This window comes from Oenanthe melanoleuca, chromosome 4 (assembly GCF_029582105.1).
Source record: "Oenanthe melanoleuca isolate GR-GAL-2019-014 chromosome 4, OMel1.0, whole genome shotgun sequence".
Lineage (NCBI taxonomy): Eukaryota > Metazoa > Chordata > Aves > Passeriformes > Muscicapidae > Oenanthe > Oenanthe melanoleuca.
In genome coordinates this window covers 3,662,386-3,684,259 of record NC_079337.1, presented here as the reverse complement: position 1 = coordinate 3,684,259, position 21,874 = coordinate 3,662,386, and the positions used below count along the sequence as shown (strand labels likewise).

The window sequence follows — 21,874 nt, the reverse complement described above, 5'->3', positions numbered from 1 at the left end:
CTCTTATAGTTAAATAAAGACTTTAATCACAGTCACTAGTCACTGAGTTTGTCCATTTGTATTCTTCTATCTTTTAAAAATTCCTGAACAAATATATAGTTTCTGGGCACAGTATTTTTGTACTAGGTTAAGGGGTTTCTCTGTATATTATGTTTTGCCTTTAAGCAGTATTAAAATCTTCTGAATGTTACGTGTTCTGTCTTGCTTCTGTCCTGTGAATTCTTAGAATAAAGCTAGTTGCATTACTAAAGAGAATCATCAGCCCAACTTATTGTAAAGTTGCTAGAGAACATAAAGGTCAGCTTATTTTCTCTAGTCAGTCTTCTGCTTATTACTTAGTTCCTCATTCTTCTCTTTGTACTGTTCTCATGCTTTTTAAAATAAAAAGGATGATGTCAAACTTTACTGTTTGTTATAATTAATATTATTGAGGTGTAATTTTCAATGCCTGTTTCAAACTATTCTTCTGTAAATTTTTATTTCATAGTAACTTCGCTAGGTCCTAGAAATCCTGAAGAGAAAAACATCTCTTAATATCAAGATACTTCTGAATACTACTGAGTTTAGCCAGCAGTAAAGGAGTTCTTGTTTCAAAACCACACAAAATAATTCAATGCCACTGACCACTAGAGAGCACTGGAGCTGCACCTCCTGAGAGCTGTCAGAAGAGCTACCAGTTTATTTCTGACAGAAAGCAGAACCAGCAAATACAAGAGTTACACAAATGTATCCTCATTCTCTGCCCCCACATATCAGTTCCTGAGGGGATATCAATTGCAAAAGACACAGAAATATTCAGCCCAGTGACTTCAACCAAAACTGTGGAAAAAAATTATTTTTGACAACTGAAGTCTCATCTTGCTTAAACTGCTGATCCTAGAAGTAATTCTGGACAAGTGGGCTTCTTGGCAATTTCTGTTCTTTACCTATTAGGTCCTTCACAGCAACACTTCTGGCTGGACTTTTTTTAGCTCTAGGCAAAACCAAAAACTATGTACACCCCTGACAAACAGCAGGCTCATTCAAGAAGTTATGAAGGGCCAGATTTAGCTCAGCACAAAACACAAGCACTGTTTGCTCAAACCAACTGCAATTTATGAGTGCAACTGCACAGCTGCCCGTGCATATCTGCAAACATCGGGTCACCCTTTGCTGCTGGGACTACAAACCCCTCACCAGCTCCTGCTCAGCCCTTCTGGCCTGCTGGAGGCTTGAATTCCCTCCTGAGAAGTGGCAGAAGCTCTGGGATCCATCTCTCACCCAGCCCTGGAAAGAACACGACCTTGAGCAAGGGCATTTTTATTGAAGATGTGAATGAACACTACACGAGCTCTTTCTCTTCTTGTACAGCTCTGATGCCTCATTAACAAATGGAGAAGACAAAAGCTCTCCTCCAGCCACATTTTTAGCAGCAGTGGTGACAGCTATTGCATTTCACATTCCCATGAAACTTCACCCTTTAAGACTTTTAGGAAAAAACTCACATGAGTGAGTTTGTTCCCAAGAGTAAGCATTAGGGACAGACCTATGGAATCTGACTGTCACTGAGTTTTAGAACAGTGGCATTTCTTAGCACACCTTCATAAACCACTTCAGCTGAAAAATACCCCAAGTTCATGATGGCTGCAAAATGGCTGAAAAAAATCTACAGTTTACACAGATTTCTCTCATGTAACACCATCAAATTCTAGGAGTAAAATCCACAGTTAAATCACAGCATTAGTTTACACGTGCAACATTTGCACATAAGCATCCAGAATCCTTTTATTGCAGTAGTTAATGAAGTCACTGGCAATTAATTTTATGATATATAGACCTTCTTAATGAAAGGAAAGTCCATTTCACAGATAAGTAGAGGGGTTAATTTGATCAAGGTCACATGCAAAGTCCATATCTGAGCTGGAAAGAGCACTAGAACTTGGGCGTCTGTTCTGCTTTTACACGAGACACATGATGCCCAAACTAAGAAAAAAGAATTTTAATCTGAAACCATCTTTTCCTTCTGCAAATACAAATATTTAAATATCTTAGCCATACAGGGTGCTCTCTTGCTATAATGCTGCACTCAGAAAAACTCACTATTTTATAGATTAAATTAGATTCAAGGCACCAATCCAGACAATCACAATAACCTTTTGTGGGGTTTGGAGCTATATTTTAACCAAGAGAAAAAGTTCACAATAATTAAAAAAGTTATGTTGAAATGAGCTGAAAGTGCAGTTCAAATTTTGGAGAAACTGAAATGACTGATGCAGACTTAATATGGTACATTCTTATTTCACTGGACTACAACTTGACCCCACCCCATGATCACATTTCAATACTAAACAAACAGGTATTAGGGAATACAGGAATCTCCAGATATAAATTGAAACACCCTAGACAAGCCTTACACAAAGCCCCATGGGGCAACTGGCACCTCAGTCTCTGTGTGGCACTAATACCCAGAGGTTCTTCTAGCCTTTTCTGGAAAAGCACACTTGTTTTTATTGGCAATTCTTTCCTGTCACCCTTTTTTCCTTGAAACAAGGCCAGATTCTATTACTCTAGGTAATTCTAGGATTCACTTTAGCAGGTAGCAGCTGATAAAATATACACCAGTGTTGTTACTTTTTTAATCCTAAATTTTGCTTCCAGATTTTTTCAACCAGGATCTTATTAACTCCTACACTTCAGTTCTCTCCAATAAAAAACTCTCAAAAATACAGCACTTTATGGATCAGAGCCAATACACAGTCAAGAGCAAGTTTTAAAACCCGCAGCCCATTGCTAATTAATCACACAAATGGATCTATACTCACTGGAAACTTCTAGGTAATCCTCAAATGCTGAATTCTCTTGCTGAACAGATTTCACATCAGCAGCTTCCAGGAGATTCTCCTCGAACCAAAATAAAAGCAGAAATTCAGCAAACAGGCAGCTGGGGTAGGACAACACTTAGCTCAAGCAGACCAAATCCTACTGCAATGCAACACCTAACTGCAATATGTACTTTGAAATGATTTATCCAAGATGTGGCATTAGTTAGGCTCCATCAAGCTCCTGGTTGCTAGGTCACCCATTGTTATGCTTAAGTTGGATTTACTGGCATAGAAAACTATTTGCCACATTGATACAAAAATTAGTATTGTGATTCAAATGCTTAGTGAAACTTCCCAATAAGGAATCCATCTTTGCAACCCATGCCAAGACATAATAAAGAATCATTCAGTACAAAACACTCATAAATACTGCACAATCTATCTGGATGATTTTATCAGGAATTAATCTCTTATTACCTAAATCAGTATTTTCATGAGTATATTACCTTTTTGCTGGCACCAAGCCTTAACCAACCCAACAGTTCCACTGTCCTAGCTAATTTTAGTCAGGATAACTAAAATACAAGCCACAAAACAATAAACAGGAGAGATGAACACAACCCACTGCAAAAGCCTTTTTGTCACCCTGATCTTTGGAACTTCTCTGGCAATTGCCATCACAATACACCTTGATAGGATGATCACAGATTGGCAGGACAGGGTTGGCATAACCATATAAGTTAATAATTTATTGCCATCCACCTTATCTAAAGATCAAACTTCAAATTTGGTTAGTAAGCTTTTCCACTTTCAATGTTCTGAAGCTGGCACGTTGAAGAAAGCCACAAAGCCAAGAACACACCCTTAGCTTTCAAAACTGTCATGAAAACAGCAATATTAGAAAACAAGATTTCATTGCACCATCAAAGAAAAAGGTGTAGTTCTGAAAACCACACAAGGGAGACAGAAGAAGGAAAAAGGTTGTGGAATATTCCAACTAAGAAAATCTATAAAACTGATTTTAATTGTGATTTTAGAAGGAAAACCAGCTACTATAGGAAGACAAAAGAACTCTAAATGAAGTGTAGATTGTATGATTCTAGTACATGTGAAAAACCAGAGTCATATTTTGTCCTATTGAGCAATTCACGTTATTTTAGGCCTCAGTTTTCTACTAAATGCAGCAGAAGGTGCTCCACAACCACTGCCAGGAAGAACCTTTCTGCAAAGACTGTAAAGAGAGTTATCAGTTTTGTTATGTAACAACAGCTTGGATGAACTGTATCTCGACACTGGGTGCCTTTGTTTATGTATATATACTGCACAGATCACTTTAGACTGATAGCAATAACTACAGAGGTCAAGATACACACCAGTGCAATAAAAGCAGATAATCTGACTCTTAGAATAAAGTCTGCCCATTCTGTGAGCTGGCTGAAGGGCAAGATGGGCAGGCATGACTGGCACAGCACAGGGCATGGGCTAAAAGTTATTCAGGTGTCCAAAAACTGCATGAAATTGTGGAGAAAAAACCTACATGTGAAAACAACACACAAAGAGCTAATTGTTGTTGTGAAATGCATGTTGTGAGGTACTTCCCTCATCATCCTCAGGAGTAAACAGCCTGAACACCTCCAGGCTGGTTTCTTCACTGAATGTGTTACAATGAAGAAAATTTGTAGATGCTCCTGAGAATTTAAACTATACATATTTAAAAGTGATCACATGAATAGAGACTACCATCCCAATTTTCACAGCTCAGTGTTAGGTAGCTAGAGGAGAGTTCTCTGAAAAAACCTGCAGACATGCAGTAAGTCCTCTGCCCCATGCTTGTTATGCTGAGCAGAACAGACCCCAAACAAATTATAATGGACAAAGTAGAGACTTGTGTTTGTTTTGTTGGGTAAATAATATCACCTGCAGTTGATAAAGACTCTCCCACAAGCTTGAAGATGTAACTGAGACAGAAAATGTTAAACTAACAGCAGTGCTATTAGTTCAACCATTATTTTCACTAGACACCTGATTTTTACTCCATATGGTGGATAGAATGAACGGGTTAGCAATTATTATTTGAGATGAGCAATAAAGATTCTGCCATGATCTGGGGGCAATAAGAGAGATTCAGCAAGCAATGCAGTCAGGACTAAGAATTTGATTAAAGTACAGAAAACGTGTCGTTGGAGAGGTCAGTGCATCAGGTGAGCTTTACTCTGCTGCATCATCCTGTAAATTGCTCTCTAGATAAGGCAGGACATAAATTCCCTGTGCAGAGCCTCGTCCCTGCAGAGCAGCCCTCCTGCAGGCACAGCCATGGCATTCAACGGCACTTGGAAAGTCGAGAGAAGTGAGAACTATGAGAAGTTCATGGAGGCACTGGGTAAGGCTCACCTTTCCAATCCCTTCCACAGGAGAAATGCCACTCCAGCTGAATACAAACTCCAGCTGTCTCAGAGCTACCCTTGGGCCATCCTGGCCTTTCACCCTGCCCCTGCATTCATTTTCAAAACATTCTGAGGTGTGGGGGGAAGATGCTGAGAAATGTTCTGATTCTAATTACACTATGTTAATCTTAAGCATTTTAAGTGATTCCAAATTTATTTCAGCAGAAAAAGTAATCTCTAAGTCTAGATTTGAGGAAAAGGCTCAGACAACTTGAATGGATAAACTTTAAACAGAATTCTATAGCTGGAATATTATTTTGACAACATCAAACCAGTGTAAAAATCACACAGGGAGGAAATCATTCTTCAATTTCAGAGAAACTCTTGATTCAAATAATTCTAACACCTTGATGTTTACTTTAGGTTTGTACAAATTGTGCATTATATGGATATAAATCTAACCACTTCAGTTAAGACAGTGATTTGTATTATATGTGTACTAGTGAACATGGCCTTGATGAAAGGACAAATGACAAAAATTTGGGTCAGGACGCTGAAATAGACTCACTTGGGCACACAGAATTCACTAAAAAGGGTCAAATATGACATTGCAGAGGTTTGGAGGTTTTTTTCTGATTGATGCTAACTGATTCTTTTAGGTGTTGGCATGATGAAAAGAAAGCTGGGAGCCCATGATAATCTGAAGATCACCATCCAACAAAATGGGGACAAATTTAGTGTCAAAGAAGCCAGCAACTTCCGAAACATAGACATTGAATTTACTCTGGGAGTCAGCTTTGATTACAGCCTGGCTGACGGGACTGAAACTTCTGTAAGAGTCTTCCTACATAGTTCAATATTTACTATACAATACTGACTTTGTGATGTGCAGTTTCAAGATGAATAATTTGTCTTTCTAGTTTTTAATTTAAATTTTACTTCTGAAATACATTAATTTTTCCTGAACCTGACTGTTCAGGAATGCTTGTAGCTTATAGAGCAAAGCAGAAGGGAGTCTTTACAGTTAAAGGTTCAACACTCTACCATGCATCTCAGGGTTCCAGAGAGCCCAAAAAGCAGAGCAAGTAGCAATTTTCACAAGGTGAAGTTGAGGTGATTTGCAATTTTACTTCTTCTAATGCTCAAGTCCACCACCTAGAGTGCAGAGTGGGTATTTGTAAGGAATTACAAATCTCTGTTGATACAATCATTTAAAATAAGGTGGATTGACCAGTAACAAACACTTAGCTTGGCTATTTTGCATTCAAATAAGCCAATGGTTTTACTAAAATTTCATTTTTACAGCCTTTCTAAAACGCATTATTACACTGTTTTATTATTTTTTCACTTCTAAGCATTCTACAGCCTTTAAACCGAATCTGTGTCGTAACTGTTGCAAAATATTTGGGTTTTTTTTCCCATCATAGGGTGTTTGGACCCTGGAAGGAAATAAACTTGTGGGGGCATTCACCAGAAAAGACAATGGAAAAGTACTTAAAGCAACCAGAGAAATTGTGGGTGATGAACTTGTTCAGGTGAGTTAAGAAGTCATTTACACAAAAGTTTGCAATAGAATGAACAGAAAAGGTTTTAAGAGCTTTTCTACAAGTAGAAAATATTTTCTTCAAGCCAAATAATTTCATTTATCTTTAGTTAAATTTCTCAGTCATCTATAAAAAAATTAAAACTCCCTGAACCATATGTGGGAAATGTAACTTTGCAATTCTGGCCACTGATTTTCCTTCTTATTTTTTTAACAGACCTACGTGTATGAAGGAGTTGAGTGCAAGAGATTCTTCAAAAGGGCCTAAGCACTTCACACAGAAATGCACCAGAATGAAGAAACAATAAAATACCATTTTCTACACATCCTCTGTGTTGGTTTTTTTCCCTTTCCATCCCCTCACAACACCTCCCTAGCTGCATCTACCTAACCCTGCTGGAAACATGGGCTAGTTCTTTATGTCACTGTTTTGCCTTGAATGAACAGACTCCTATTGCCAAATGCTAAAATGTCTTTTGTACCAAGTCCTATCAAAGTGTCACAACACAAAAGGCTGCAGAATCTATTGTGCAGAAACAGAACTTCAGTGTTTTTTGCTCAAGCTCTCAAATGGAAACTCAGTTTCCTTACAAAGGTATTTATACTGAGAAATAAGTTTGTGCATTTAATATTGTGCAAAATTAGGGGAAAACCAAAAATAAACAAGAGAATACAGATGGGGACAAGGCTTAAAAGGGAAGCACTGTCATTGTTTTGCCCCACATCTCTAACATAGTTCATCTACTACACAAGCTTAACCAATACTTGCTATGTAAAGACAAATCCATGCTTATTTCTATTGACAGAACATAAAGGAAAACTTCTACCCTTAAGTGCTTGTTTAAAAGTAAGCTCTGTTCAGAAGCCCCTGCTTGCAATCTGCCTTATTTCTTAATAAAAAATCTTAATACATACTAATACTGAGGCTAAAAAGGGATAATAGCTACCAAGAGAAAGGTTTTGTTTCACACACTCCTGGGTTTCTGATCATTCTTCTGGACACGATGAAAATAACAGCCCTGATTCCAACATGGAGTGAACTGGAAGGACTGAGGGTGGCACCGTGAGTGTGGCATCGGGCTGTGCCACTTCATTTATTTTTATTTACTCCTGCAGCTGTGTGTTGTGCGAATAAAGCACAACAGAATTCACTACCTACATGAACTGCCTCACGTTTGGTCTAGGCACAAGCGCCAACTTAACCTTCAAGGAGAGGAGTGTATCTCAAAACAAATTTAACTTTCCTAAACTTCTTCACAACGGGATTTCCCCAAAGGTCTTCCAGTTTTTCTCAGGGCATCATCTGCTCTCCAAGAAACCACATGGGGACGAATTCGCCGATGTTTATTTCCACACAAGCCCCAGCGCAGGTGGCAGGACGAGACCAGCGCGGTCGGACAGGACTGACCGCCTGCTCCTCCCCAAGGTCCGCATCTCACCTGGCAGGGAGCAGCCGCGTCCAGCAAGGAATGTCAGCCACCAGCACTGGGGAAGCCACCACAAGCTTCACTTATCCCAAAAACAGAGGGACAAGTAGAAATATTGTCCGCGTCCAGAGTCTTTACCGCAAGAGCCCGCCCTACAAGGCGGTTCCTGAGGCGGGAATGATGGAGCTCTGCCTATAGTAGGGACTGCGGAGCTTTGACTGAAGCGGCAAATGCGGGGCGGTGCCTGAGGCGAGGAATGAGGGGCTTTGCCTGAGGCGGGAATGGCGGGCCGTGCCTGAGGCGAGGAATGAGGGGCTTTGCCTGAGGCGGGACTGTCGGGGCGGTGCCTGAGGCGGGAATGTCGGGGCGGTGCCTGAGGCGGGAGGGGCTTTGGCTGAGGCGAGGAATGAGGGGCTTTGCCGGAGGCGGGACTGTCGGGGCGGTGGCTGAGGCGGGAATGTCGGGGCGGTGCCTGAGGCGGGAGGGGCGGGGCCTGAGGCGGGAGGAATGAGGGGCTTTGCCGGAGGCGGGACTGTCGGGGCGGTGCCTGAGGCGGGAGGGGCGGGGCTTTGCCGGAGGCGGGACTGTCGGGGCGGTGCCTGAGGCGGGAATGGCGGGCGGTGCCTGAGGCGGGAGGGGCGGGGCCGCCGCGCGTGCTCCGGGGCGTGGCCGCGGTACGTGCGCTCGGTTCTCATTGGCGCCGCACCCGGAAGAGCCGCTGGCGCCTGCGCGGTGGGGCCGGCGCGCTGCCCCTTCCCCGAGATGGAGGCGGCGGCGCGGCGACCGCGGGAGCGGCAGGAGAGGGAGCAGGGGCAGGACGATGGTGGGCAGGTGCTGTCACCATCCCTGTCGGGACAGTCCTACTGGCTGGACCTGTGGCTCTTCATCCTCTTCGACCTGGCGCTTTTCTTGCTTATCTACCTGCTGCCCTGAGGGCGCGGCCCAGGTGAGGAGCGGCGTTCGGGGGCGGTCTGTCTGTCTGTCTGTCTGTCTGTCGGTCGGTCCGTCGGTCGGTGAGCCCCGGCGGGCTGTGTCCCGTGGAAGTAAGGGCCCGCTTCAGGAGCAGGCCCCTGGGAGCAGCCTTGGCATTCCCACAGCCCCGCCTCAGAAGGACTCGGGAGCACAAATCCTCTCAGGAAACTGGCAAATAATTCCAAACCACCCCCAGCTCTGTTTATTCGTTTGCGAGATTTATCACCCGCTCCTTGTTCAGGATGTGTGACTGATGCTCCTTCCATGTCAGTATCTACCGAAGGGCTGTGCAGCACTAGAACATAACCAGAGCTTTTCTGTTCCCTGTAGGGCCATTGCCACCAAGGGAATTCTCGCCTATTTCGCACCTTATGAACGCAGGCGGTGGAAGAGGAGGACCATTTGTGCGGGATAAGCAGCTGGGAACACGGCTCCACTTGAGTCTCGATGGAGGAGGCACATTCTTGTACTGTACCGTGCTAGATCTCTGCGTGTCGCAGGTGTTACTGTTCAGGTTTTACCTGTGTCCCGTTCGTGTGTCCCGAGCTGTGCCTTAGGGGTCACGTACGACAGACAGACCGTGCTTGTGTGATTAGTACCTAAAGGTTTCTTGTGCAGAAGTGGAAGTGTGCAGTGTTTGAATAAAATCCACTGAAAGGACACCCTGCAGAGTTGCTGAGAATAAAACACTCTTGTGTACGCCGAAGGTGTAACTCAGACCTGTTCCCTCAAGGTGAAGCTTAGCCAGCTGTTCTACTTCCAAAAAGTTAATCCTGATGGGTTGATGCTGGTTGCTTTTCTATTATACCTTTCTCTGTTTTATTCTTTCTTTACCTTCAGCAGTTACTGAGCCCTTTCAGGCTCAGTATTTACAGATGTGAATATACATGTGTATAAACATGTCAGTATCTTAACCCAACAGCAGTGTCCTGTCCTCACTTAGTGATTAAGATAAATCAGGTTCTGATTCTCATGCTAGAAACTGTGAAGGAGGAGCTTACAAGAGCAGCCTTGAGTCACTGGCAGATGACACATAAGATCCCTCCTTCTCACCTCCCATGGATGGCTAGAAGCAGACAGTGACAGGTAATTAAAATGTTTCAACATCAATTTCCTGTGTCTCACTAGAGGGAGACTTTCAAACCTGTGTTAAAGGCAGGAGTCTCTTGCAGTCTTTGGAGAAAGAAACAGAAGCTGAGCACACAGCTGAGCAGAGACTGAGCTTTTTTCCAGGACAGGCTTGGGGGAAGACAACGTGCAAGCTATGGATGAAGGGGGTTTTGTTTCCTTTAGCATTTTTCTCTTGGAAATACTAATTTCTAATTCTGAGAAGTACAATCCATGCTTGGTTGAGGTTTTTTTCCCCAGGAGTACATACAACAAAATGCTGGAGTGCAGAGACTTGGAAGTGCAGAGTGGTTCAGTGTCTTCCCACACAATAAATGAATAAGGAGAAATAAGATTTGGAATGCAAAAATAGATGCTCTTTCCTTTTATTTATTTTTGATTGTTAAGACAGTTTTGCTCTTGGCAGTGGTTTGTTTCTTGTGTCAGACCTGTGCTGTAAGAACAGAAATGCTGTGCCCTGGTGGCATTTATCATCTTGGCTGCTGGTACCTGTGAGATCAGTGGTTTCAGAGATCTTGACTCAAGGTGCACAGGAGCCCTGAACAGTGACTGCATTCTCACAAACACCAGAATGGGGGTTTCCTTTTTTCAAATGAGGCCATTCAAGAGTTCACTACATTCCCTACCTTTTTTTACCCACTCCCTCTGACATGACAAGTGAAAGCCACCAGGGAACAACCTATCCAGAGAGGACTGAAATGATACTCCATTTCTTTTTGGATAAGGAAAACAGGTGAGATTTGAAGGCTGTTAAGGCTTAGAAAGTTGAATTTCAAGGTATCCTCCACTAATTTAGTTTTCTCTTTCAGGCAGATCTGACATTAAAGGTTTTACTAACCTCAGAAAACTTGAAAGCTAACAAAGACTTGGTCTGCACTGGGGCCCTGCTATTCCATAGGCAGATGGAGCTCCTAAGTACACAAATCCAGGCAAATTTTGCTTACCCCTAGTAAAGATAGTAAGGTAGCTCATGTATCTGTCAGTCACTTGTCACCAAGTCTGTGAGACTATGGTATAAAAATGGCTTTGTGCATTTCATAGCTATTTAAAAAGTTTAATCTATTTAATAGCTTTATGAACAAATTCTTCAGAAGATGAATTTTACTGCTCAGAAAAGGTAACCAAACCACCATCTCCACAAAAACTTTCAACCATCAGTAGCAGCATTATCTGTCATGTTAAAAATGTAGTTCTGGAAAGCCAACTTGTTTGCTTGTTTTTTTAAAATGTAGAACACAAAAAGAACAGACAACAAAAGTTTTAAATTTTTATCTTGATATTTTGAACAAGTAGAACTTTGCAAGTAAATAATTCTAAAGACTGAAAAATATATTAATTACAAGACTTGTTAATATCTTTACTGTTACAAAATGGTCTAGGCTCTTATACAAATCTATAGCTGAGGGGGACATTTATAAAAAAATAAATAGGCACCCTAGGTAAGTTAAAACAAGTTATCACATATTAGTTAGCAAATATTACATACATACATACATGGAGTGCAGAGTCAAATATAAAAACAAAGGTGCCTTGATTAGCTGTCTATGTAATCATGAAATACCTGGTAAACATGGGTCACAGAAGAAGCTGGCTGGTAAGATTGTTCCAAGCTAAGCAAGGAGACTGAAGTACACCTAAGTCACTGCAGCTACTTTAGAGAGGAGTTTACCAGTTGTGCTTACTGGGAGCAGAGCTCATTGGTATCAGTAAGAGGCATTCATATTGCTCATGGTACAGAAGTATCAACATTGCTATGCATGTTTAAAAATAAGTGTTCTAACACCATTCACAGTCGTTGCTGTGCTATCCATACATAAAAATACTGTCGTCATTTCAAATACAAGGGTTTTTTTTTGTTTTTTGCAAAACATTTTACAAATTATACATTATTTACAAATTCCAATAATCTTGTTTTTTACACAGGTATTAGAGGACAGTTGTACTTAACTGGCTATATATATTATGTAACATGGCTAGATGAACTAGAAAAGTTTAATTTACAGGTTCTGAAATCTCTCTTAAAAATATTACAATAGGAATCACCCAAGTTCTTACATTTTTAGTGTTCTTCTGTATTCAATTGATTTTCTTATAAAAGGATCATTGTTTAAGTTGCTGTTTACTAGCAGCCATTAAGAAACATGCATAGTATTTTCACTGTAAATTCTAGAATTCATTTTTTTTCCTCAAGTGCTACAATGAATTTTGATCAAGGTAGAAAGAAGGTTAATCTGAGATACCTGGTTTGTTGCATATATATAATGTTCCAGTTCTACTGTAAGGTACATGTTATTTAAAGAGAAAAAAAACCTGATCTTGCCACAAAATAAGCAAAACTACTGTTTAAATGTTTACGTTGGATAATTGTGCTAAACAGTTGCCATCATTTGGTTGAAGCACTAAAACACATGTACATAAGATTATAAACATGAAAAAAAGCCTTTCTGACCAACAGTGCAAGTAAGAGTGTTTATTATGCATATTTAACCTTCTTGCATTATTTTCATAATAAAAGGCATTATGTTTAGATGTAATCAGCAGCACCCCAAGTTAACACTCTAATGTGTAATGGAAAAATTTTGTGGTTTTGGGTTGTGCCAGGCTTTGCTGCCACTGCCTCAGCACTCACTAGATGGTTTTGTGCACTGATTTAACTAACCAAATAAAAGCCAACTAAATCTTCCTCCTTGTTACCAAGACAATTCAGGTTAACAAAAGACAAGGTAAATTCCAGAGCTGCCAAAACTGGAGACAGAATGACAGAGCAGAGAAAGAGGAACCTCTTCTTTCCATGCCCCCTTAGCCACCAGTCTGGCTGCACATTCAGCCTGACCTGCTAATGCAGACCATATTCATGTGTAGGACTGTTTCAAACAGGAAAATATGTTAGTTAAAAAAAAAAAATAAAAAAAAATCAAGTGTATGATCCCCATGAACCAAAATGTCAAGCTGGATAAAAAAGGGGAGTTTAATAAATAGCAGCATTGACTTTGCATGCAATTGCAGAATAAGTCAGAACTGAATGTAAGTAGGAATTACTTCTAAAATATTACAAAATTAATATTTCATTGTTGCATAACTCTGTATTTATAATTAGCGTCCTATTCTGTTATACTGGTTTCTAACTTAGGAAGTTAAATTGAATAAGTTAAAGTATACAGCTTAAAGGGTGAACAAATCTGATAAATGTGTTTAAAAACGTACACTAACAGAGCCGAGGTATTAATAGGAAAGTATTACTGCAGTTTACTTCAATTCCCTTTGGAAGTCTCATTTAACACTTGCAAACCAAAAATGGTTTTTAAAGAAATATTATTATTATTATTAAGGCTTTTCAAATAAAAAATAAATCCTCTCATAAACTTGCATTAAAAGACACTTGAAGGTTTGTGAAAGCACAGGCTCTGAGAGACATCAGTTGAAAAAACCGTGCCACCACCTGCTACCTCTGAGAACAAATACTGCTCTGTTATGCCTAAATGGACTGCATTAGTTGTGGTAGCATGCTTTTCCCTTTTGTTAGTCTAAGAATGTAGTGACCACAGTCTGAAGGAACACTTCTTACACTGCAGCTAACCAGATCTTCTTGCAGAATCTGTAACATCCAGCTGATCCCGCTGCTGCAAAGCGTGCACGCCCCAAGGACCACATGGAATACAAACTGAAGAAGACAAGCTGAGTAACAGAGGTAAGCATTAAGGCAACTAGAGTAACAAAGCAAAGAACCACAAGTTTAGCACCTCTTCTCCTCTGTTCGCCTCTTTGCATACTCGTTTGAACAGTCACAGATCCCAAGGAAAGTACAGTCAGCTGGGTACCTGATTATCACACACACACAGAAGTTGTGCCCCTTTACAGACCACATGAAATGCCAAAGTGAGATCCAGGTGTGGGCTTCTTGAAGAGCCTATCGACTGCAGTGTATTCCCTCTGCATTTGCCTTGTACCTCTGTTCGGAGGTGGGATGCCTGGGCTCCAGAGTGGCAGGGTATGTGGCATTCAGATCCACTCCAGCTGCTGCAGGATGCTTCTCCTTGTGGAAGCTTCCACTCTCTGTGAAATACAGCTTGGGCCTCTGGTGGTACTTCAGCCTGTAGGTGTCAGTCATGCAGCTGTCTACTGAGAAGTAAGTGGTCAGGGACACGCTGTCGTTCCCATCGGCGTTCCCATAGCCAGGGCTGGGTCCCGTGTGACGAGATCCTTTCTTCAGCATGTTCTCAGACACGGTCCAGAACTCATTAACTGATAAGCGAGGTGGAGAATCCGGTTTGTGAACAAACACTTCGTTCCCTGGAAAGGGCTCTTTAAGCCTTTGCTCAGCTGGGACTGCACTTGCTTCTGATGCAGACTTTGAAGGTGCACCTGTTTGCCTTAATGGACTGTTCTGCAACGCTTCCGTTGATTTTCCATCCGCTAGCGAGTTATTCTCTGATCCTGCCAAAGTGCTCAGAGCGTATTTCTTGGGAGGTAAGGGGGGAGGAATGTTCTGGTACACAGCTTCAGGCACCCAGAGGGGATCTGCCCTCCGGAGCAGGTGCCCACCGTGCTCGCCAGGAGGGGCGGGCGGCACCGCCGGCCTTTCGGGCAGGCTCTGAGGGGCACAGGGCACCAGCCCCACCTTGGGACCCAGAGTGTGGTGGGACACACTCCTTGTGTGATGAGACTGCGGCTGGGCGGGGGGGGGAAGGTCGCTGTGGATGGGCTTCCTGCCACAGGCATTGTCTGGGAAGGGCTGGGACACGCTGTCCGCACAGTACACCGGCACGCTCAGCTTCTCAAACCTCTCTGCCTGGAGCCACTCGCAAGAGTTCGGCTCGTTGGCCTTGTTCCTGCTGTCTGACTTCACAATCTCTCTGACAACTGGCTGGAGAGCTGACGAGGGGAAAAATTTCCTGTTGGTCTCAGGCATTTCAGCTCTGAAAGACAAAACCATGCAGGATGTGAGTATCCGTAAAAACACATGAAAAGGCTCAGATAACAGGGATTTTTTCAAATACAGCCCTGGTAAGACTGCTGAAATATTCCAAGTGACAAGAGAATTAGGATCTGTTCAATAGTTGGAGTTTGAGTTATATTAAATTACTCCAGAGTTTCTTTCATTTGAAATGTAAATGTGCCCCAAGAAAGTAAGATAAATTCCTTCAACATTCAGGACTGTCAAATATGACCTTTGCTCTCTTCTAAACATCCTTGTGACTCTGATACATCTATTTTTTAAATACTGGATGGTACTTTAAGTTGATAAATTTGTATTTAGATTCTTGATTTTTAGGAAATACTGAGCACTTAAGAGTTCATATTAGAAACAACAAGATAGAGCAGTAGCTTCTAAACATAAAATAACTTTTCTCCCCCTTCCAGACAAACTTCTCAAAGCTTTATGGGGTGGCTCCACTAACCATAAATCGGGTAGTCATTACATGTTGCATATAATTCCAAACAGAAAAATGTTACATCCTTCTGTTTCTTGTAAGATGGTTTCAAAGCATCTAAGCTATTTGGTGAAATTGTCAACATCAAAATTACAGACAGAGAGAATTTAGACCCATTAATTTTGAAAAATTCAAAAGGAATTGTCTGTCAAAAATAGAGTGCCTTAACTCATCAGCACTTAATATCAATTACTGTAACATAACAGAAATCAGTATTTCTTAAACTATTACAGAAGAATATGCCAGTACTGGTTACCTCTTTACTGGAGGACTGGGCACCTGCAAATGTAATTCTGTTGGGAAACCAACATGAGGATGAGGTCTGTAGTTAACTTCAGAACTGATCTGGTCTTTCCTCAAATCTGGGGCTAGAAAAGAAAATATTTCAAAATTAACAGATATACAATCCAATTCCTTTCTTTGTAATTTTCAGAGATTACAGAAACAAAATACAATAGGACAATGTTTTTAAAGATTTGAGATTATCAAATAATCATTTCAAAGATAATCTGTCACAGAAGGTCAGATCTTAGAATCTGGAGGAAATTTTCCGTGTTTTCAATTTTCTGTGGTTTTTTGTTATCAGAAAATAGATAATTATCACAATTTTGAAGTCCTGTAGACACATTTTCAAGATCATGTTAATATTTAATCTGATTAAAAGTGCATTTTCAATGGAAGCTTTTCTTAAAAGGCTATTTATTCAAACATCCAAAGTAATTTAAATGACAAAATAAGAACTATGACTTCTGAAAACTAATTTTGTGTTACAATAATTAAATGGAATGAATGCTGCAGAGATTAGGGGTGGTTTATGTTGTTCTGTTGTTTGTGGGTTTTTCCAGCTCAAACCCTAGAGCAGACTGTAAGGCTCACAGGGACACTGGGCAGACAAAGAGCACTGTAACCCACGTGCCTAAAACACACAGCACTGAGTACCTGGGCCAGCACTACTGCACTCTCAACTCCAGAAGTTCCTTTTATTCCCAGGCAAAAAATCATTCCCTGAAAACACACAAGTTCTGAACAAGGCAGCTTCTAGTGAGCAGGAAATAAAGGAAGCATTGAAGTATTTGTATCAACACCAGACAGAATAAAACACTCAATTGGCAAGTGACAAGCAGCACTCTATTTGTTTAGAGACTCCAACTCTTCCTAATGCCATGATTAGTCCATTAATATCAGTCACCTGCTCTGAAGCCACTCAAAGGAATGGCTTATTACCATTATTATTTTTAATACAATGGCTTATTTTGTCTATGTACAGACCAGACTCATAACTATTACACCTATTTCACTTGCTATTTCTCTAAGTTCAAATAGTTAAAGTCTTGGAACTTTACTCATGACCGTATGGGCCAAAACCCCAACAACAGAGCAGAACTAAACTGAAAAGTTTGGGTGTTGCTGTTTGGTGATAATCATTTTGAGGGTCAATATCTGCCCTATTTTTAGGTGGTCTGAGACTAAAGACATGAAATCTCTGACCAGGTAGTAGAGGCTAAAGCAGCACACAGCACAAAAGACAAAGCTCCCACATGGTTTTCCTCAAGTCTTGAGATGAAAAAAAGGAAAGTCACAATACAAGTACAAGGTCCCATGCAAGAAACAAGGAATTAACCTGAGAGTTCAAAATGGCTAGTGTGCCACGGAGCTGCCTAACAGTGGGATAAGCAGCACTGAAAGAGGTGATATTTGACACAGATATTCCATTCTGCTGCAGGCTGATGATTTTCCCCCCAAGCCCAGGGCAGTGCTGCAGGCGGCCAGGAGACGGCAGCAGAGCCCAGGGAGCGGCTCCCCTCGGGCACATCCAGCAGTGCCAGGTGCTCTGTGCCCGCCCAATTCCAGCCAGCTTAAAAATAGACGTGTTATTTTCCCTTCTGCTGACAGGACAGCCATGCACGGTTAAAACCAGACACCGGCTGGATTGGGAATTTTGGCTCTATGTTCACTGCAAACCTAAATATGGGACACACCAGCCCCGCTCAGCTGGAACCCGGCACCCTTATCAATGGGTCATTAAGGGCTGAGCAAGAAATAAAAGGTAATTGTCTTCTGACACATAAACCATCCTGCTTTTAAGAGCTACAGACATCTATGTTCACATCTGGGCAGTCAATCCAGATTTTCAAGATATTAATATCCATGCTACAGGTAGGACTGACACAGTTTTGTCTAATATCTCCATTTACACAGACAGAACACATGCAAAAACCTGCCAAGTCCAGCTTCTGTGGGGAAAAAATCCCCAATGAAAATAAATACAATCCCCAAAAAATCCTCAGCTCCACATTGAATTCAACTTCCTCTTTACAGGTCTTAGCTGGATTTTTTTTTTTTTTTTTTTTTTTTTACTATTTCCTAAGTTGTCAATAAAAAACCCAACAACAAAGTATAATATTTAGTGTAAAAAATATTGTGGCAAATTCCTCTCTCTTAGCCCAGACGTTTTCTGCATTAAATTGAAATTACAGGCAACTTATTGGAAGTTTTAGAAATGTGCAATAACAACCTCTCAGTCACAGAAGTAAGCATGTTATAGCTTGTCCAAAATTAAGCAGTATTTCTGAAATACAGTGACCAATTTTCTTTAAAAAAAAAAAATCCTTATATTCTAGGAACTTTACTTTGGGAGCAACATTCAGTTGCAAAACCTTTCCTAGGTATCTCTATTTTATCCTTAAAAGACATTCCAGTAAAGCATTTATTTGTTTCTCCAGTAAAGCATTTGTTTCTCTTTCATGGTAAGCAAACTAAGTAATTACAATTCTTTACTCATTTATTTAAACTTGACATTAATTTACATTGACTGCACCATAAGGGTAAGAACTGGATTTCCTTAACAGCAGTTACATGTTTTAAATTATTACTACAAATATACAGATTTCCTAAGCATATGAGCTGTCTTTTCAGAGTTATGGTTGGTTTGTGGAGTTTTCTGAAGTGACACATAAGCAAAGGCAATTTGGATTTTAACCACACTAACTAGATTCTAACACACTAACCAGATCTTTAGAATGATTCTAGATTTCAGTTTGTCTCATGCTATTGAGCTGAACAATGGGAAAACCATCAAAATTAGTCATTTTTCTTTAACTTACAGAATAGGAAGTTGGAAATTTTGCCCTCACACTGCTCACATCTCAAGTTCTTTATACTCAAAAAAAATTTTGCCTCCTCAGCTCGCCAAGTTCAAACTTCATAAACACCAAGAGATTAATATAAATCATGGAATCAACATCAGCTCACTCAATATTTACATTTTCTTGCCAAAATCTGACCACACAGTTTAGGGATTGGCCTTGATGGGACCTTTGCTTCAGTACCATGGTTACTTGCTGCTTACTGCCCGTGTAAGGAGCAGCCTTTGCTCTCCCAATCACTGTGTGATCCAGTGTTTCTATCTTTATAATGTTCTGACAATAAGTTTATTTTTGTGAGTCAGGGACAGAATTCCTCAAGTGCTGAACAGTAGCCTCATTCAGCTCCAGGAAAAAACAAGGAGCTGGTAAAGCAGTTATACAAACGGTGGGCATTATTATTAGTTCAACATTATTTCCATAAGAAGTTTTCCACACCAAAAAAAAACACTCAGACATTTTTTTTGGAGTTGCCATGAAGGCCTAACAAAGATTTCTTACATTCCATTCCTCTCTAAAAAACAAATGCACAGTCCTTTCTGAAAAGCTTATTTTTTGAGAGTCTGTCTGGTGTTTACCTACCAATCCATGTCGTGTTCATGACACTCAGATGAAACACATGGTAATACAACTGAACCTGTAAATGACTGCTGTTGTCCCTGTTAAAGGTGTGCTGACACACTTTTTGACAACCTAAAAACTGAATTCAAATAAATCTTTAACCCCACATGCATGTAAAATTTATCTAATTCTTCAGATCTCTTTTTCATCCATTGATCACTTACATTAGAAGTATTATTTTCCAAAATGGAGTTAAATTCATGCATTTTTTATAAGAAGTTATTTAATAATTAGTTACTGAATTAGAATAACTGAGTAGGTGAGATGCTATAATCAATTTCTTTATGATATCTTGGAGGATCATGTGGAATTACTACACTTTCTTAAAGAAAACATAGGGTGCATGTTGAAAGCTTTAAGTATTCTTAAGCACTCTCTCCTGAGAATAGTCCATTGCTTTAGCTCACTCATTTTTCATGCCTAAAGAGTATTTAAAATATCTTTCACTGGTGTTTTTTTCCCATTTTCCTATCCAACTGTATTTGATAAGAATGGTATAATACAGAACGAAAGCAGGATAAATCTCTTGCAAAACCAGATCTTTGCATTCCATGCTACTCATTTTAGTTGGGTTTTTGTTTATTTGTTTTGGGTTGTTAAAATAAGCAAACACCAAATTAATTGTCTTTCTGCACCAAAATGAAATTAGAATAAGACAGAAAAGGTAGAAGTGGTATGGCAACACCCCCACTTTAAGTCCTAGCAGAAACTATACTATACATTATTTGAAAAGAAGTATGGTATCTATAAAAATCAAATGTTTCCTGAGGAAGTGGCCTAATATTTATTGCCCCTCTTTGTACAAGCACCCTCCCATTGTTTCAGCAACAGCAGATAATGATTTTGGCTGGCCTCAGGTTGACCCATAATATTTATATGCCCAGGCATTTATCAACTTTATAAAACCCCAGCAGACATATTAGTATGTAAAAGGAAGTAGACTTCCTTATTACAAGTGTTTCTTCCTGATACTGCTTCATATCTAGGAGGAAAAGAAATGGTGCCACAGCCACCCAGACATTTAAAAAAAAAAGAAGAAAAAAAAAAAGTCTTGCTTAGTAACCACCAAGAAATCTCCAAGAAAATCTTTTGGGGAAACCACAGGGAGAGAACCAAAATACCATGTCATCGTTTTTTGGGTTTTGGGGCTGGGGGGAAGAGAAATCCTGGTACATCTACAATAGTTTTTGAAAACTTAATTTTTATATGGGTTCTTACCATGGAAGCTTCTGTTCTGCTGGGGAACTGAATGTACCACACTGTCAGCTTTTTTGGTTGGCAAGTTCTGTTCACTGTAAAAGAAGCATATATGTGATGACAGCACTGAAAATCTTGAACAGACACCACTGGTCATCTAATCCAATTTATTTGTAGGCATCGACATCTTAATTAAGTGTAACCTGTTAACAAACATTCCATCTTGTCCATTTCCCTAATCTGATAATTTGCTATTCATTAATTCCTTGTTTTGGTAACAAATATTATTCTAAGTTGTGATTGTCACTTGGTATCTCATTCAGAGGGATTTTGACGTAACTTTTTTTTCCCTCAAACTGGAATAAAACTGGAAGATCACAGCTACAAACCCAAATGGAGAGGAAAAAAAAAATTAGAGGATTTTCTTAATCTTGCTGGTTTAGATAGGCAGAAAACATACATTACTAATCCAGATAGGGTGCTGAAAAATACCCTGCCAACTTCTACCTTCTACAAGAGTAAGGCAGGGAAGAAGATACACAGGGGCAAAAGTTCAATTGAAAAAAAACCCTGTTATTGAAAGGACAGGGCAACAAGAAAAATACTGAAAGGAACATGAAGAATGGAATTAAAAACAAAACAGTAATTTTTTCCACTTCTTAAAAGAACTTTCAAATAAATAATTTATATTTTTTGGGGTTTATGAGACAGTCTGAAAGGTTAGCAGGGAACTATTAGGTATTGCCAGCCAACTGAAATTACCAGTCATAGAAAGCACTTCTGAAAGTCCCTTGAAGTCAGTTGTATTTTGATAAAGTTCCTTTATTTGACAAAAGTTTAAACAACAGTGTAAGAAGCTTCTTAATGAACTACACTGTTTGAAATTCATCATATTCTGTCTCACAAAATGACACATTTGGGTGCCCCATTGCCTCTTGGGCATGCTTAAAAATGAGACATTTTCAACTGTGCAAAATCACTGTTTGAGGCAACCATCAAACACTGAAAATGCAACCATGAGTTGGAGTAGCTTTATACATAATTATGTCATCAACCAATAAAAGCCCATCAGGTTTTTGCATAGTGGGATTTTGTACAGTTTGGTGGGAGGGAAAGAGTGGGACAAAGGGGAGAAAGGTCATATCCTTTCATATCCTGGTACTTGTCATTCTCTTTTTCTGTGAAATAAGTTGCCATGAAAATATATGTCTGAAAACTTGCTTGGA

General features: G+C 40.2%; 2 protein-coding genes and 1 long non-coding RNA gene across 5 annotated transcripts in view; 2 read left to right on the top strand and 1 right to left on the bottom strand.

Annotated features, from left to right (window-relative positions):
* The first annotated feature begins 4,922 nt into the window (after positions 1-4,922).
* FABP2 (fatty acid binding protein 2) lies at positions 4,923-7,054 on the top strand. The gene is made up of 4 exons (XM_056489982.1): positions 4,923-5,181; positions 5,845-6,017; positions 6,613-6,720; positions 6,946-7,054. Exons 1-4 carry the CDS (start codon positions 5,115-5,117, stop codon positions 6,994-6,996), a joined length of 399 nt encoding a protein of 132 aa, XP_056345957.1. The 5' UTR covers positions 4,923-5,114; the 3' UTR covers positions 6,997-7,054.
* Positions 7,055-8,807: 1,753 nt separating this feature from the next.
* Positions 8,808-10,046, top strand: LOC130252430 (uncharacterized). Its single transcript, XR_008840355.1, has 2 exons — positions 8,808-9,101; positions 9,458-10,046. It is a non-coding gene; the product is annotated as an uncharacterized LOC130252430 (long non-coding RNA).
* Positions 10,047-11,509: 1,463 nt separating this feature from the next.
* USP53 (ubiquitin specific peptidase 53) overlaps positions 11,510-21,874 on the bottom strand; it is a 28,398-nt gene continuing 18,033 nt past the window's right edge. For all 3 annotated transcript variants that reach the window (XM_056489968.1, XM_056489969.1, XM_056489967.1), the window contains 3 exons: positions 20,670-20,743; positions 15,944-16,055; positions 11,510-15,171 (listed from right to left, as the gene is read on the bottom strand). In XM_056489968.1, coding sequence (XP_056345943.1) covers positions 14,163-15,171; positions 15,944-16,055; positions 20,670-20,743 — 1,195 coding nt within the window. In that variant the 3' untranslated portion in view covers positions 11,510-14,162. The remainder of the gene's footprint in view (positions 15,172-15,943; positions 16,056-20,669; positions 20,744-21,874) is intronic.

Excerpts from the sequence above, each read along its gene's own strand:
- FABP2 (XM_056489982.1), top strand. The coding sequence starts at position 5,115 with ATGGCATTCAACGGCACTTGGAAAGTCGAGAGAAGTGAGAACTATGAG. Across the intron at positions 5,182-5,844 it reads GAAGTTCATGGAGGCACTGG|GTGTTGGCATGATGAAAAGA; the intron begins GTAAGGCTCACC and ends TGATTCTTTTAG. Across the intron at positions 6,018-6,612 it reads CTGACGGGACTGAAACTTCT|GGTGTTTGGACCCTGGAAGG; the intron begins GTAAGAGTCTTC and ends TTCCCATCATAG.